The sequence below is a fragment of the Osmerus eperlanus genome, chromosome 3 (assembly GCF_963692335.1).
Source record: "Osmerus eperlanus chromosome 3, fOsmEpe2.1, whole genome shotgun sequence".
Taxonomy (NCBI): Eukaryota; Metazoa; Chordata; class Actinopteri; order Osmeriformes; family Osmeridae; genus Osmerus; species Osmerus eperlanus.
The window spans coordinates 11305836-11322697 of NC_085020.1; the positions used below are offsets into that span (position 1 = coordinate 11305836).

At 44.5% G+C, this 16862-nt stretch overlaps 1 protein-coding gene across 1 annotated transcript in view; it reads right to left on the reverse strand.

Annotated features, from left to right (window-relative positions):
* Positions 1-1423, reverse strand: part of acvr2aa (activin A receptor type 2Aa) — a 29178-nt gene extending 27755 nt beyond the window's left edge. Inside the window, exon 1 of the mRNA XM_062457250.1 lies at positions 219-1423. Within this exon, the coding sequence (XP_062313234.1) occupies positions 219-273 (55 nt within the window). The 5' untranslated portion in view covers positions 274-1423. The remainder of the gene's footprint in view (positions 1-218) is intronic.
* Between the last annotated feature and the right edge of the window lie 15439 nt (positions 1424-16862).

Genomic DNA, 16862 nt, shown 5'->3' on the forward strand with positions numbered 1-16862 from the left:
TACAGACAAGACATGTTGTATAAAATAGGATTAAAACATTATATATAAATAGTAGTGCGCATCATCCATACAATGAAACATTTTAAATTAAAGAGCAATGCATTTGAACGAACTGTCCCCGCCCCCTAGGAAATAATCCGTACAGCGTTATAGGTGGAATGACTGAAGCATGCAATCAACGTTTTAAAATTGTACAAAGTAGATATCTGACGACCCACCTGAAGAACACGAGATGAGAAAAACGCCGAATGCCAGTTTTGTTGCTGATCCCATTGTCGATCAAATACAAAAACTCTTTATTTAGATTAAATCCTGGAGCCACGATTCCCTGGGATTAAAGTCCAACCTATCAAGAGTACCTTTTTATAGCAGTAGCATTAGATGACTGATTGAGAGATCAGCCAGCCACATGGAGCTTTTGAAAACATCCTCGTTGCGATTCTTGGCGTGTTGAACTCAGTTCGTGGCAATGAAACGTCTGTGATTCAAAATATCACCAGAGAAGTAAAAAATAAAATAAAAAAAACTGTAGATAATGCCGATGTCCAGTTGGTAGCTAAACAGCTACCTAGTGTACTTTTTAACTCTGTGGTTCCCTACACACAATGCAACGTAGTATCCTACTCATATTCATAATTCATTCAAAGTTACGGGATGGCCTAAAAAATGTACAAAGGCTGCCGGGTGAAGTTGCTTTACTGTCTTATGCAATGTATTGAGTGGATGTATCCAGGTCACTCAACAACATACAAGCCTCGTCCGACTGGACATTGATAGCATCACCGTTACTATTACTCGTATTTGCATAGGTCCATGATTATTGGCATTGCTTACTGATTACGATTTTCTACCTGCATTTAGCAATTAGACTTTGCAGGACACCCGAGTTGCTTGAATGCTGAAATTTCCACTCGCTTGTTTCATGCAATCAGCATTCCACTTTTCCCAAATCACGCGCGATCAATCTGAAGGGAAGCTGACAGAAGGTTGTGTGAATTCCAATTGTTCAAACGCTGTCCATGACACACACATCTGACCGTGTTCAAAATAAATTGCACCTCAAAAAATCATAGTCTACAGTTAGCGCCCCTCAGTGAACATACACCACAGTCCATCCCCCTGATAGGGTTGTGTGGCTTAGAAGATAGCTACGCTGATGATGGCAGCCACGAATCCATCGCTTTCCAGCTAGCTTCCATGCTAGTGAACGGGCTTGTTTGGAGACGGTTTCCTAGCGCGCCCAAACAGGAGATGTGGATAAAAATCAACAATTGCGTCAGCAAAATGACTTGCCACAAATATCTTCAGTTACGGTGTCGTATAATCGAGTATCCTTGAAAAAAAGGAATAGATTTTCCTTAAACTGTTCCAGCGGATATCTCATTCCCTCGCCTTGTGCAGACGGTACGTAAGATGGCTGCTAGCACGGATTGTTTTTGTTTTTTCCACACTCATCTGTCACTACGTTGCTAAAAGCTGTGATTGGCGTGAATGCTGTCCTATCGGGAACGAGAAAAGATTAAAGTATTTACCATTCTACCAATACTGTGAGGAATGTGTGTACCCTGTGACACATGAATGACAGGTCATTTTAACGCCGACTGTTACTGTATAATTTTTGTGTATTTTGATTACAGTGACCTGTGGGCTACAGTAGAGTAAACTCATAACCACCCGCACAGTTTATTTATATCGATTTAGTATGATAACCACGTTTAACATGTTTTTGGAATTTGAAACCTACATTTTGGATTTGCTCAAAAAGAGTCGTATATGAAACACCTTTTTGTTGTTGTTTTTTTTACGATTTGGGCAAAAATAAACTAACGTAGCCTCGCCTGTAATGGTTTTGTATAAGGTAACATCACCTTTGTATTCAATATGCTTAGGTGAATCATATTCCGACTTCCACAATTTCCTGTGATCTAAAACCCCCCAAAATATGAGTAGCCTATGCAATGACGTCTAATATTTTTTCTATTCACAGCTGCTGTGATATATGGCATTTGAAAACATAAAGTCCTAGCTAATCATGATTATTATTATTTTGGGCATATCAGGTAACCTAATGTATGCTTAGGCATGTCTATAGGTGCTTTGGAATTCCCCGGATAGAAAGTAGGGAATTGGTCCAAGAGATTGGAATTGAAGCCTGTCCAAAATGCCTGACAGCCTTTGTAAACGGATTAAAAATATGAAAAGCAATCTTCTGTTAATTTGAAGATTGCTGCATTACTGTAGAAATTCAGTTGGCATTATAAGTAGTCCAGAATGCATTTCGAACACTGAGGATCATATTTACCAACCATTTACTTTATTTGACAGTGGAGAGGTAACTGCTTCTTCTAAAGAAAGCCAATACAAGTTTGGAACTTGCGACTTTTCCAGAAACCTTTATCTAAACATAACTTAGAAGTGAGATAACTTGTTCCTGGATGTCACTAGGTCACTGGGTTGTCAGATTATTACATCTTTTAAACAATGACCTCATTGTCACTTACTGCCTCTGTGGCTGTAGCTGACCTTGGTACAGATAAAAGCAAGAATGGAAAATATTCACAAAAGACGAAGGACAGGATATTCAACACAAACAAACATGATGTATAGGTCTATCACTTAATATGTGCTAAACTGTTGGTCTTCAGGTCCAGTCACTTGCAAAACTGGATGAATTAAATGACTTAAATAGCCTGTAGAATGACCACGATAATCTCCAGGAAACGGCAGACCCCGAGTCGAAATTCACTAATTGAGGACATACATACTGGACACTTATCGTAAACCAGAAGGACTTTAGACCATCCTTCACACCTGTCATTCCTTACTGGGCCACCCACTCACTAGTAAGTCCACCCACTAAACACCCCTCAAACACTCTCCTGAAACACGTGCAGTATTTAGCTGAGGGGATGTTTGGTAGGCATTCCCATCATGCTTTGCATTCTCCTCCTTGTGAGCTCATTAACTTTTAATCAAAGTTCGAAAAGTGCGAGAGATTATCCAGATGGATTTCAAAGAGTTCGTGAGAGATGTCAGGCAGATGTCAGCAGACTGGCAATGCATCTGTTGGAGTGTGTCTTTCCTGTCAAGGGGAACGTCCTTGAACGGGCGAAGGAAGCTTCTACCATGAAGTTAATTACCATTTCCCAGCAATAACCTCTCTTAGCCATCATAACAGTCAGTACAGCATTTAATTCATTTCCAAAGGACTGGAACACCTTGAATGAGAACAATATCAGCCAGGTCACCTTAATACCGAAATGGACGTTCTTGTCCCTTCTCTTTAGATGAATTGTCCTTTTGAAGTCCATGTAAATGTAACCTCTAACCAATGTTATACTTAGGACTAAGCCTGCATACTTGTACCAAGTTGTTCTTCTCCTTGTGCACAGGTAATTACTTGGCTTAAGCACTAGTAAATCACATTACATCCTGTCCTCTTAAATCAATGTTGAGCCTTGGCACACGGCAAGGATATCCTTTTCTTATAGTAAGACAAACATGGCATTGTCAAAGAGCTTTCCGTCTTTATCTCACTGGCACAGTTAACATGGTACAGGCAATCACTGTATCAAACACGGCTTCTCATCGTTTTAGCAAGTGATTGGGGTACACACAGTCCTTAAGGACGACACATGACCTATTCCCTTGAGACAGCAATGCCTCTGAAGTTTGACCTGTTGACTTTGAGGATGGCACTATGGGATGTTGCCATGGTTATGAGGAGACGTGAGGAGCATGACACTGGATGAGAGGAGAGGAGAGAGGAGCATTATACTAGATGCGAGGAGAGGGCAGAGGAGAGGAATGTGATACTTTATGAGAGGAGCATGATACTGGATGAGAGGAGAGGGTAGAGGAGCGAGGAGAGAGGAGAGGAATGTGATACTTGATTAGAGGAGAGGAGCATGATACTGGATGAGAGGAGAAGGAGCGTGATTCTGGATGGGAGGAGAGAGAATGTGAGGAGCGTGATACTGGATGTCACAGAGAGGAGCTAGCAGATTAGGCTTGTGACCTGGGCAGCAATGACACATCTGCTCCTCTAATCTTCATCCTCCCTGACGTTAGCTACTGCAGTCTTTATACCTGCAAGTGTGTGTGTGTGTGTGTGTGTGTGTGTGTGTGTGTGTGTGTGTGTGTGTGTGTGTGTGTGTGTGTGTGTGTGTGTGTGTGTGGTAATAGCCATATCATCTAATTACATGGTAGCCTAATTGTTGATGGCAGCAAATGTGGAAGCCAATAGTGGCTAATAATAGATTCTAAATCATTCAATGCAAATGTTTAAAATCATCTGAATTAACTGGCATCTCTTGGGCATATCCTCCACCTAGTTCCCATAGCTTTTTGTAAATAGGCATGCAAAATCAATACAGTGTGTAATGTTGGAAGTCATAACTGCAATAAACTGAGCATTTTCGTGTGGGTTTCCCTCATAGAATAGAATAGAATAGGGTTGGGTTGCATTTTATCATATATTTTGTGTTATTTGAATACTTTTGAATGCTTTTAATTGAAAGGAGGGAACAATTATATTGACATTTATTCATTTAGCACTCTTTTATCCAAAGCGACTTCCAAGAGAGAGCTTTACAAAAGTGCATTCCAGCCAAAACATGAAGCATACATTGTGAAAAGCAAATAAATGCCAATGGGAAGAAACATAAGAGCATGTAGTAAACAACATGAACCTCAAAAGTGCAAGAGTGTACCTGTAGGAAAGCAAGCAACAATAATATAATTTACAGCGAGTACAAGTAGTTAAATCGGTTGGTTAAGTTACAACTAACCAACAAGTGCAACAAGTCCCTCAATAAGTGTCATTGTGTTCCTGGAGGAAATAAACTAACATCGGATTGAACAAATCTTTCTTCAGTACCGTTGTACTCCCGGAACAAGTGCGTCTTTAGCCTTTTCTTGAAGGTGGGGAGTCAGTCAGTGTCTCTGATGGAGGTGGGGAGATGATTCCACCATTGGGGGGCCAGACAGGAGAAGAGCTTGGGTTGGGAGCGGGCACTCTTGAGAGGTGGGACCACCAGACGATTGTCAGAAGAAGACCGAAGGTGGCGGGTGGCGGTGTAAGGCTGGAGGAGAGACTGGATGTAGGCAGGTGCAGTCCTGTTCACCGCTCGGAAGGTCAGTACCAGGGTTTTGAATCTGATACGGGCCGTGATGGGTAGCAAGTTAAGGGAAATGAGGAGCGGGGTAACATGGGAGCGATTTATAGAATTGTCTACATCCGAACCAACATTTCTAGAGCTCCACTTTAGTCTATGACTTCAGCAGCACAGTTCTTTCATATGTTATGCAACCCACAGTAACAAGGACTCTGCAGGGATAGACATCATGCTAAGACGTTTAGCCTGTGGGGAGTTATTCTGTATGCTGCAAGGGAAAGAGGAGTTGGGGAGGGGGGATTGGGTGGGCGATGGGACTTATACTTCAGGAAGACAGTGCTTGAGGGGTTATTGCAGGAATAGCATTTGAAATGAAGACTGTCCTCACAAGCTGTTCCTTGTTGCTCAAAAGGCTGCTTTTACGTAACCTTCGAGTGCTCTTCACCCAGTGTAGCAAATTGTCCGCTTATGTGTACATGTGTGTGAGTAAGAGAAAGAGAGAGAGAGAGAAAGAGAGAAAGGGAGAGAAAGTGTATGTCTGCAGTTGTGTGTGCGTGTGTGAGAGAGAGAGAGAGAGAGAGAGAGAGAGAGAGAGAGAGAGAGAGAGAGAGAGAGAGAGAGAGAGAGAGAGAGAGAGAGAGAGAGATGGTGTGTGTATGCAGTACTGTGCAGTGCCCATGTCTGTAACAGGTTAGGGGGATAAAGAGGCTCCCATAATAGACAGATGAGTATAAGCACAAGCCTTGCTCACACAGTTTGGCCTAAAGGATGCCGGGGAGACTCTGAAGGACTCTGGGAGCTTGTTGTGTGACCACATCCAGTCATGTCCACAGAGGAGGCCCTCTGATGTCAAAGGTAAGTTGTGGTGTTAGCCACAGATCCGACCAGACCTGTTGTCCCTGCTGCTTGTCCGTGGCTGAAAAAGAAAACTGGGAGCTCATGCCAAGTGGGGCATTGGCCAAGGACCGTGGACTTGGCACTGGGCAGACACAGCACTGCCATGGTGATAAATTCCTCACAACAGGCATTCAACTGCTGGTGGACATACTTGTCCAACACCCCCTGGCCTCCAGCTCACCTCATATGGGAAGACCTGTTTGTATGAGAGATTAGACTCAGTTGCACTGCTATTGTGCCCCAGAGCCAGAAATGGCCTCAGTCGTTAACACAGCTGAGATGACAGGCCGGAGATTCTTGTAGTTCTGCAATCTGCTTGCATAGAAAAGTGTCATCCCTCACAACCTAAATGAAATATGCGAAGTGGGTTTTGTAAGATGTACGTACATTTTTTAAAGCTTGCGCATGAAAGACTTATGATGGGGAGTTCAAAAAGCTCATTCCACTGAGGAAGCATGTGTGCCTGTAACATCTGTAGGTACCGTCTTTACTCGCCAGCGACTGACACGTTTGTCTTTTGTTTGGCATGGTTGTTCGAAGTTTCAGTCGTTCACCTTTTAACTCCTCTTCAGAAAGACTTCCGCCGCCCTTACAGACTTCACTGAGTATGAAAAATGGTTCTGACAGGATGGCCTGGGTAAAGTAAGACAAGTGTGTTGTCTTTTGCCCTTGAAAGGTCAACCCATGGCCCCCTGTGGTGTTGTCGACCCACACCTCGCTAGGCTGTCTACGTCTCTTGCCGTTTGTGTATTTATCTTTACCATTGCCCATCAAACAGCCTGACAAGGTTGCCTGCCCACTGTGGGTGAGAGTTGCTGTTCAGGCGTGGTGACACTCGCTAGGCCCAACACTGCTAAACTCATGTGATGCTAAGAAAGTCTTACGCCTACCTACACCCCATGAACCCGTCCATCATTTGCAATTTTGCTTTGTTAAACAACCCCTCGGTGCGACGACACTGGCCTTTTGTAAGAACAAAGTGTTTGCTTTCCCCTGACGTGTTTACCACGTGTCTGCATCGAGAGGACTTACGTGTCACTTGAACTTAAAAAACAAGTTCAGCTGCAGTTTATGTCAAAAAGTAATGCTGGAAGGAACAGAATGCAAAAGTATAGCTAAACCTGTCAAACCCATCAAACATGAAACACAAGCACTTCCAAGAAACACGAGAAGTTAATATTTAAATGTTCAAAGAAGAAAAGGATGGATTTGAAAAAAGGAAATATTTGAAGGGATTTAGAACGGAGAAAAGGGTGTGCACCCATGAAGGCTGTGAATTCTGAGAACCAACCAAATAACTCAGACACCTTAATGGCTATGAAATTCCCAGGAAAAAAAGGGGCTTAAGCAAATTGCTTTTGTTGTTTAAGGTCTGCTTCCCTGTTTGCTCCATTTAAGCCCCACAATTGAGTGCATGTTAAACATCAATGTGTGAACTACATATGGAGGAATAAGTAAAGTGAAATAGTTTTCAGATTCAGATTTAGTTTAAAAAACTATGTGCTAACGAGAAGCTCTCTCTCTCTCTCTCTCTCTCTCTCTCTCTCTCTCTCTCTCTCTCTCTCTCTCTCTCTCTCTCTCTCTTTTTCTCCATTTCAACATCTCATGTCCTCTCCTGGTGTCTGCTAGATGGGTGCCCTGCTGGTTGCTGCTCCACTGTAGAGCTGTTGGCTCCAGCTAGAGTGGGCTGAATGGGCTAAGGGCTGCTAATGGCCTCTCTCCAGTAATTAAAAAGCCACTTTATTTCACTGAGCCCTACTGAAACTTTTAACTCGGATAACTCTCTGATGTATACCTCGCTGCCAGTCTGGGGGTCAGGGAGAATGTTTGGTGGGGGGGGGGGGGGGCAGAGAAATAGGGTTTGGCCTTTGTTTTGCGGGGTGGAGAGGTAGAGGATTTGGGGAGGGAGAGGTAGATGGTGAGGGAGAGGTAAAGGATGGGGGAGAGGTAGAGGGTGAAGTAAAGGACAGGCAGGGGGTAGGGGGAGAGGTAAGGGTAGAGGATGGAGAGAAGAGGGAGGACGAAAACTTTGGAGGGTGAAAGAGGAAGAGAGTGGGGAGGAGAGAGAAGGTCGGGGAAGGGGTGTTCCTCATCATGTCCAGTGTACCTCACCACTGAAATACATGAAGACAACATTTTAGCAAATGTTACAATTTGGTCTTAGCCTCTTACTCCTAATACACAAAGGTGTTTGTGTGCTTCTGAAGAAGAGACACACACATAACTTGCAGGACTGCTGACACCTTGACTGATCAGTGATCTGTAACCTATGAAGGCCAGAAGTTAGTGTCCTCTTACCAGGCTTCCCCCTCCTCCGTGAAGTACAGACAGATACATCCACCTTGACCTGGGCCTCCACAGGGCGGGGTTATGAGAAAGAGTTGGAACTGGCCCAGGGTAGCCCCTCCCCCTGCCCTTCTCCCTAATCTCATTAGCCAAAGATCTGGCAGAAGATCCAATCAGTGAAGGTTAGCCATTTAGTTTGCAATGATGTAGAGGTGATTTGTTAGCTGAGCGTGGTTCACCCAGAGGTCTTCAAAGGCTAAAGTGGGTGCGGAGTTAGAGTTAACTAAGAGTACTGGATCCAAATGAGGATGACCGTGACTGTGACCTGGTCAAAGAGGCAATACAGTTTGACCTTCAATGATGCCACACAGAGGATTAACAAGTTAATTTGACAACTTTGGTCCCAGGAGTAATAATCATTTGGGTTTTATTTGAAAGCATGATCACGAGTTAAAATAACTCGTAACCACATAACATTAGTTTGATGTTTAATATATAAAAATTGGCAGCCATTTTCCATATGAATGCATTTTACACATTAGCTGTCCTGCTTGTTAGCCTGCAGGGGAGACCAGATGGAGAAGTTAGCTGTAACAGAGGACAGGGACATTGCACTGAAATGACCCTAGCGTTGCCTTTATAAAGGGCTGCTAGGGATACTTTTTTGAGTCCCTGCAACTTGATTGCTGAAATATTACTTTACACTGGTTCCTGATTGAAGGTTTTTTTTGTGACTGAATTGGTAAGATAGTGAGAAAGAGAGAGAGAGAACGAGAGAGAGGGAGAGTGAGAACAGCTTGTTTTAGCTCTAAGTCTATAATTAGAGGGGGAATTTGGAACTTTACTGGTAGCATCACGCAGCGACGGCTAATACGGCTCTCCTGAATCTATTTTGGAAACTCCTCAGCAAGAAGTGTATTAATTCAGATTTATACAGAAGTTTGGCAGCAGAAAGGCAAAAAAAAGATAAAAGAAGGTAATTTTTCTTCTTGAAGTAGACCTGGCCAACCTCCAGTGCCTCACACAAAATCTGACATTTTCATCTCTGTCCCTGAGGTGTTTCTGGTGAAGAGTGAGCTAACCCAGGCACCTCTGTTTCTGTCCTGAGCTGAACCTGGACACCAGATCTGCCGTGTGGGAGCTTCAACCCACTGAAAAGCCATTCTGCCAAGTCCCCCCAGGTCTTTCAGGCGTAACCAGCGCTGGCGCCTGTTTAATCTCGCCTCATCGATCACTAGCCACTTTAGTGCTGATAAAAGAGTCATTTCTCCAACCATGCTCCACCTGTAGCTCCACCTACACCAAGCCTCCTCTTTTTAACGACCGTTTTATCACAGCGGTGACGGCGCCCCAATGAGATTGAAATTACTCGCTGCATATCAAAGCGCTTCCTGTCTGCAGCAGTGCAGATTGCCAGTGAGAGCCGAATGAACATGTTCCACTCCTTCTGTGGTTAAAGCGCCATGGAAGGCTGATAAATAAGCCTGCAAGAGTTGTGTAACTTTATCTGAATAAACATCATTACAGGCAAACGGCATACTGGTTTTTGATTACCTATCGGCCTCTTTGTGTGGAGAGAAGAGAAAACACCTGATGTGCAAATACGTTCTGTGGAGGGCTCCAGTAGGATTCTGTAGAGGAAGGTGTGTCAGACCAACACAGCGAGGGAAAAATATGTTGAAAAGGTTGAAGGAGGTCAAGTCCTGCTATTTCAGGGAGGTCTACAACCTAAAAGGGAAATCCAGTATACGTGACTCCACCATCCATCTTTAACTCCTATGAGAGAATCATCTATGTCTTGAGCAGCTTTATAACTGCGTGCATCAGCATGAAATAAAGTGCACGAGCCCCCTGGCTTCATTGAAGGCCTAAGCGACAGCCCAGACCACACTTTGACAGCTCTTTCATGTTCAGAATAAACACCCACACTGCCCTGCTCTTCTTTTATGACTACTTCTCTGTTTTTACGAGTCCCTCGGTATCACATTCTCCATCGTTGTGCTATCAAACGGACCCATTTCGAGTGAGATGGCGTCTGCAAATAGTCAAGCGGTTAGATCACTATTAGAAATGCAAATGAAATGTGACGCCCAGGGTCAGGCATCCTATCACCGCTCGGGGCCAGCCATCCAATCGCCACAGGGGGACAGGCAACACGAGTTGCCTGAGTGTGTCCTGAAACATATAAGGTGTGATGTGGGGACTGAGCCAGGGAAAACAATCCCCAAACTGGCTAGCTCTATTATTGCTGCTGTATTAAGGTCAAATAATTCACAAACACTGGTGACTGATTCCCATGTTTCCCTTGCAGTTCTCCTGCCGATTCAAGACACCCCTGCTTTCACCCGTCGAATCTACATGAATACACTGCTTAATGTATTTGAATATCCACCTATTCAAATTTCCAAAATTATTCAAATCAGGCCGCTACTTTCAGTATCTCCGCCGGTGTTTTGAAAATGGAAGGGCGCCATGGCGACAGCTGCCATGGTGCTTTGAGGCGTTGGCGGCAGGACGGTCTGATGGACAGGTCTTTTTGTGCCTCATCCCTGGGAACGCTTTTCATCCCTCTGGAGCAAAAGGCTCCTTCCCCGCGCTCAGTCTCGGCCCCGTCGCTGGTGAGGACTCTTCAATGGGCTGCCGCTAAACGGCCCCCGCGACCAGCCTGCATCAGCACGCCTTTCACCCCGCTCTTGAGGCCTCTCACTGTAGCTTTGTTTGTGAACGACGGGCGGTGGAACAGAGTCAACAGCAGTAGAGGGACAGGCAGTCCATCTGCTAATGACCATGGACTTCCACTCAGGCTTGTGCGGGGGGGGGGGGGGGTACAGGGATGGCCCGACCCTTTCTACAGAATTCCTCTTAACCCTAACCGTCAGCCAAGAGAGAGTTTGTTATTGTAGCGCCAATGCCGTTCCGTAAACATAGAAACAGATAATGGTTAATACATGGCACAGTTGGCATTACTGTGTCTTGTATGTGGCCCAGGGACGTTTGTGATGAGAGCACATTGTCTGAAGGTATCCTGTCACACCATTCCAGTGATCTCATATCTCATGTGTGTGTGTTGTCTCAATTACACACAAGCTCAAACACACACAAACAACAATCAGGGCTTTGGGGAAATGACCAGGCATTCCTGTACTAGATGCATGAGCAGCCCACTAGAACAGACCAAGCTGATCTGGAGGCCTAAGTGAACATCTGTGGGAGTCACTAGTTACTCTGTATGATCCTGATTTGACTGAATCTCCTCACATTTTGACACTCCATCATTATCCTCCCCCCAACAGGCAGCAGGACGATAGATGGTTACAGATTCTGACGCACCCCGATTCCTCCGGGACCACCATGCCTTCTATTGTCCAATGAGATGAGAGGAGTCACATGTGTGCTGATCACATGCAGTGATGTTCTCTCGAAAAAGTGGCCACCCTGCCAGTTAACCAAGCCCCCTCCCCCCTGTGTGCCACCCACACCATGCGTCACTGCTCTCTGCAGTTGAGACATGGGAGATCATTGTGGACACGCAGCTCACGTAGACCACACCACGGATCATTGTGACCCTCGTTGGTCACAGAGTCGGCCTATTAGGAGCAAGCCCACTAAGCAGCTCTATTGCTCGTCTCATTCACAGATTCACACGTTCAAAAGAGAGAGGAAACACATATCCACATTAAATCCAGCGTTGTGTTTTCTGGGTCTGAGGAGGAGGACTGGAGTAACGAGAAAGGAAGGGAGAAGAGAGATGACGGATGACCGGGGGTTCTGCTAACAAAGAGAATGCTGGCTGGTCATTAACATTGAGAGGACCTGATGATGGATATCTGGTGGCGAGCAGGTTAATGATGTTTACCAGAGAGCTGAGAGCTTGGGTTGCTAAAGGCCCTCTCAGACCCGTTGCTTACTAGCGCCCCTTTGTCAGTATGGCTGTTTCCATGAACCTCTGGAACCTGGTAATCAAACAGACCTACGCTCTGTTTCAGGTTCAATTTCAACTGCAACATTAACACTTACTTACATTTACATTTATTCATTTCACTAGCAGTAGCAGACGCTTTTATCCAAAGCGACTTCCACGAGAGAGCATTACAAAAAAAAATCATATTTTAAGAAATGCACTGAACTGTAAGTAAAGACATGGTTGATCTCTCTGAATCTGTGGTATTACATGTTCAATGATGTACATGAAGCTGTCGTTGATGTTGTGTTGCAATAGGCACAAGCTCATTGGTATGGGAGTGTACACTTACTGTATACCGGCAGTAGTGTTCTTAGTAAGAGTTGTAAATCTTCTGCCTGTAGGGTTCATTCTAAATGAGCAGTTTGTCAACAACCGTTCTGTTGACAAACTGCTGTTGACAAACTGCTCATTTAGAATGAACCCTAATGGCAGTCTCTTTCTGCCTCATTGTTCTGCAGGACACCCCGAACTTGGGATTGCATCCTCGTGCCGTCAGTCAAGATCAGACACAAACCAAAGACAAAAGGCTTTGTGTAACTCTGGATTCATGTCAGTGAGCAGCCAAGGATGCATCCTCTTCCCTGGGGTCGGGAGAGGACGGCTGATCAGCACGTAGCACCGTGACAGTAGCTCCATCATCTCCACACTGGAGGAAGAAGAACACATGGGAAGGCAATAACTCCTCCTGAGAAGGACAGGATTAAAACATATTACTCTAGTGACACGCTTGAAAGGGACAGACACGTTCAGTGTCAAGGGCTTAAGAGGACTAATGTAGAGGTAGGAGCTTATGAGAACTAGGGTAGAGGTAATAATTGCATTCATCTGTAGCATCTCGAACTACATGGGTTCAAATCCCGAATATGTCTGTATATGGATGGGTTGGAATCCTGAGTCATTTCTATTGGTGCTTGGGTTGGAATCCTGAGTAATTTCTTCGGTGATGACCCCTCTTCTCCCCCCTTCCCATTTAAAGATGTGCTCCCTCTATTTTCTTTCATAAAATGGGAATATGGTGCTTTTTCCCCCCAAAAAGGAAAAAGGCAATTACACAAATACAACATTATTGTAACAAACTGCCAGTGTTCTTGGAGATGCCACAGGGGGCTAAAGCCAACACGGAGTACCTGCTCTCTGCAGATCTGTTACCCTGATTGTTTTTTTATGTCCACAGTTGCAAGGATTGTTAGTTTTGAATCAAATACAAACACAATCAGAAGGGATACTTCCGGATAAACGAGTCCGATTGTTTTACCCTCAACGCCAGCTGTTGTTCACTGACAATCTGTGCTTGTGATTTCCTTGCCTGACTGCAGGAGTGTCTGTTTACAAGAGTGGACCCTTTGTCTTGTAGTTTTAATACACTGAAGGCTGTAGAATCCTTGAGGGTTTGTTTATTAAAGACGCTGATAATGAGTTGTATTACGTATTGAACACAAGAAGACCTCTACCAGTGCAAAGTTATGATCATATTACCAGAATCTGACCTGGCTGCCTTTATAGCTCATTTTTTATACTATTTGAGTCTTAGCATCTCCACCCTGTAGCCAAATACTATTCGATGTAAGTCGCCAATGATTCAGTTTCAGTGTTAGTGTACGGCCCTGGGTCATGATGTAGCAGATTGGCTTACATGTTGACGACCAAAGTGATGTCTTTCATCCTCTTCCCAACCTCCTCTCCTCGCTTCTGTCACCCCTCTCTCCCTGCAAGGACCCCACTAGAAACACTGAAAATGCCCTCTCTTCAAAATAAACCCCCTCACATTAGCATCCGAGCTAACATCGCTAACAGGTTCAGCCCTTCGAAGGCATGGGACTATCTGCATCTCCTGGCCTCCCTTTTTGTTTGTTTGGCAAGTGCTTATCAGCTGTAATGCTGGTGGCTCACTGTGTAATTAGATTTCCAGGGCGGCACAAAACCATTTGTCGCTGATTAGGAGGGAGACTCCCGTGGCACCCGAGCATTGTTAGGTTGGTATAATTAAAAAGGCAATTTATGCACCAATTACTTTAATTAGCTGATTAGCTGATAATTTGAAATGTGAGAACACTGCAGCGGAGGCCATTACATCACACAGAGGTTCCAGCTCCTAGAGGAACCGATCACACCTCCTTGTGAGGGAATCTGAAATACAGGGGGTAGGCTGTCTGATAGCGGGAAGGCTACGGCTGGCCTGAAATGCAATACTGTTCAATTTGGTACGCATTAAAGATGTTCGACTGAGATAATATTGAGTGAGAAAACACATTTGAGAAATACGAAAAAGTTGTACTCTTTACCTGATTGAAATGTTCCAATTCTAATTCACTAATCAACTTTTCAATTTAAATTATAAATCAAATCTTATTTACAATTGAAATGTAAAGTGGGGCATCCTATTGACTTTTCAGGCAAAAAGAGACTGTCCATCTAAGATAACCTCATGTAGCCTATCAAATACTGTCTCCTTGTCTTCTGTTATCATGCATCCCCTCACCGTGGTGACAAGGTACAAGCTGCAAGGCCTCGCGTGGGCCTCAAGGGCTACCGACTTTTTCCCATCATGTCATCCACGCACACACACGCACACACACGAACACACATACACAGAAGTCCTCTCCATCTATATCTATAATTAAAGACATACGTACATCCGTGACAGCCTCAAATATATCATTGAGGTCACCACATAATTTAGTATGGTGAAGGATGGCACTACTGCTGGTTAAACAAGCTAAGTAGAATATTGAAAGCACAAGATGGATGCAGCCCTCCCCCCCCCCCATACACCACCACCACCTTGCACAGCCAATACAGCATAGTAGGCCATCAGAGAACTTCCATCTTTAGAGGCTGACTCTGGTTGCAGTTCGCCGGGAACACAATGACCTGCACAGTATCTGAACAGACTTCCTTCCAGAGGGATGCAAGTCAGCATCTAGAGGAGCCATGCAGAGAGCCATGGTTGTCATGTTCTGCAGTGCCACAAAGGAACTGCTTCCAGGAAGCCATGACTCAGACTCAGGGGATACATTGTTCTCTTACCTATAAGAGTGGCACACACGTTTTTATAAAACGTATGAATTTTGCAACGCAATATACTGTATTTTTTATGGTTATAAATAGCCTACAAGACTTCTATCCACAGTACATTAATTACCCAGAACATGGAGGACAGTAGATTTTAAAGATCGTGATAAACATCTTGTGGTCTTCTGTATGCTATGCAGTCCTTCTCATATTTAATCACTTGAAGTGTGGAGTGTCTTTGTCTAAGTGAGGTGGAGGACTGGTGGAGGAGGAAGTGGAAGAGGTAGAGGAGGTGGAGGAGGTGGAGGAGAGCTGGAGGAGGTGGGGGAGGAGGAAGAGGTGCAGGAGAGCTGGAGGAGGTGAATGAGGTGGAAGGCTGGAAGAGGGTTGCAGCTGGAGTAAAGCTAGAGCTGGTCACAGGCTGAAGGCAGACGGGCCCAGGGCTGCCAGGGAGACTGGGCACCCACACCCGTCTCTTGGCACCGGTGGCGTTTCCACAAAAGCAGCTACAATGTGGGAGGTGGAGAGGTATTAGTGGCCACTAAACACACCCACCACAGACTTGGCGCCCTAGAATACCAGGGAGGAAAACTACATGTAATGTTGTCTCTTCCTTACTTCCTTCCTTTCTTCCTTCCTTCCTTTCGTCCTCTCTCTCTCTTTCTTATTTCTCTCGTTATCTCTGCCTCTCTCTCTCTTGGTGTTTTGGGATTTATCTCCATCTCTTTTGCCAAGCCTACTGGTTCTCCCTCTATCTCTTTATATAGGGAGTCTTATCCCCCAACCCAGTAAAAAAGCGGAAAAAATATGTACAAACGATATTGACACAAAATACTGTGACCTCCACGACCACTCCTGATTGCTGAGTTCCAAAATGGTTGTACATGCTTGTAACCAGGACGGTACACGCATGAGGAGGGCTTAAGTTATGGACAATCCCTTCATGCACAAGCAGTGATCTTGTTCGTAAAAGCTATATGGGGTGTCAGATATGGGGGAGGGGGGGGCCTAATGAAACTCAACCTGCCCCCCACAAATCCCCATGCAGCACCATCTGCCATAGATCTACACGACAGGGATGGGAGGATTAAATGCAACGCAGTAAGAACTGATCGTGTCAGTGGGAATGCTAAAGAAAGAACCTTCATCCAGTAGAGAAAAAAGAAAAAAATATGTGAAATATGTGTTTTGTAGATTATCAAGACTACATGAAGATGTAGTCCCCATAACCCTCTCATGGAGTTGTGGTCATGTTGTTTTGAGAATGTGTTTCTGTACATGGCAATGGGTCTATGTAAAGATGGACAGCTATTCTGCATACTAGTTTCATCCTGTGGCCAATAACACCATACCAATTTGTTTTATAGGAACAGGAAATTATAGCAGTGATGTAGCAGTGATGAATTGTTCTCTCAACGCTGAGAGAAACATTTAAAATCCCTTGGCTCCCCTTTTTTTCAAAATTTGTGCCAACATTTCAGAACAGTTGTTTGAAAGTTACCAGGGTTTGTGAGTTGTGCACTATATATGGATTTTTGCTAACAACAGGCCTCACTCAACCTTCCATGGGCTTCTGTCTGTAAGGA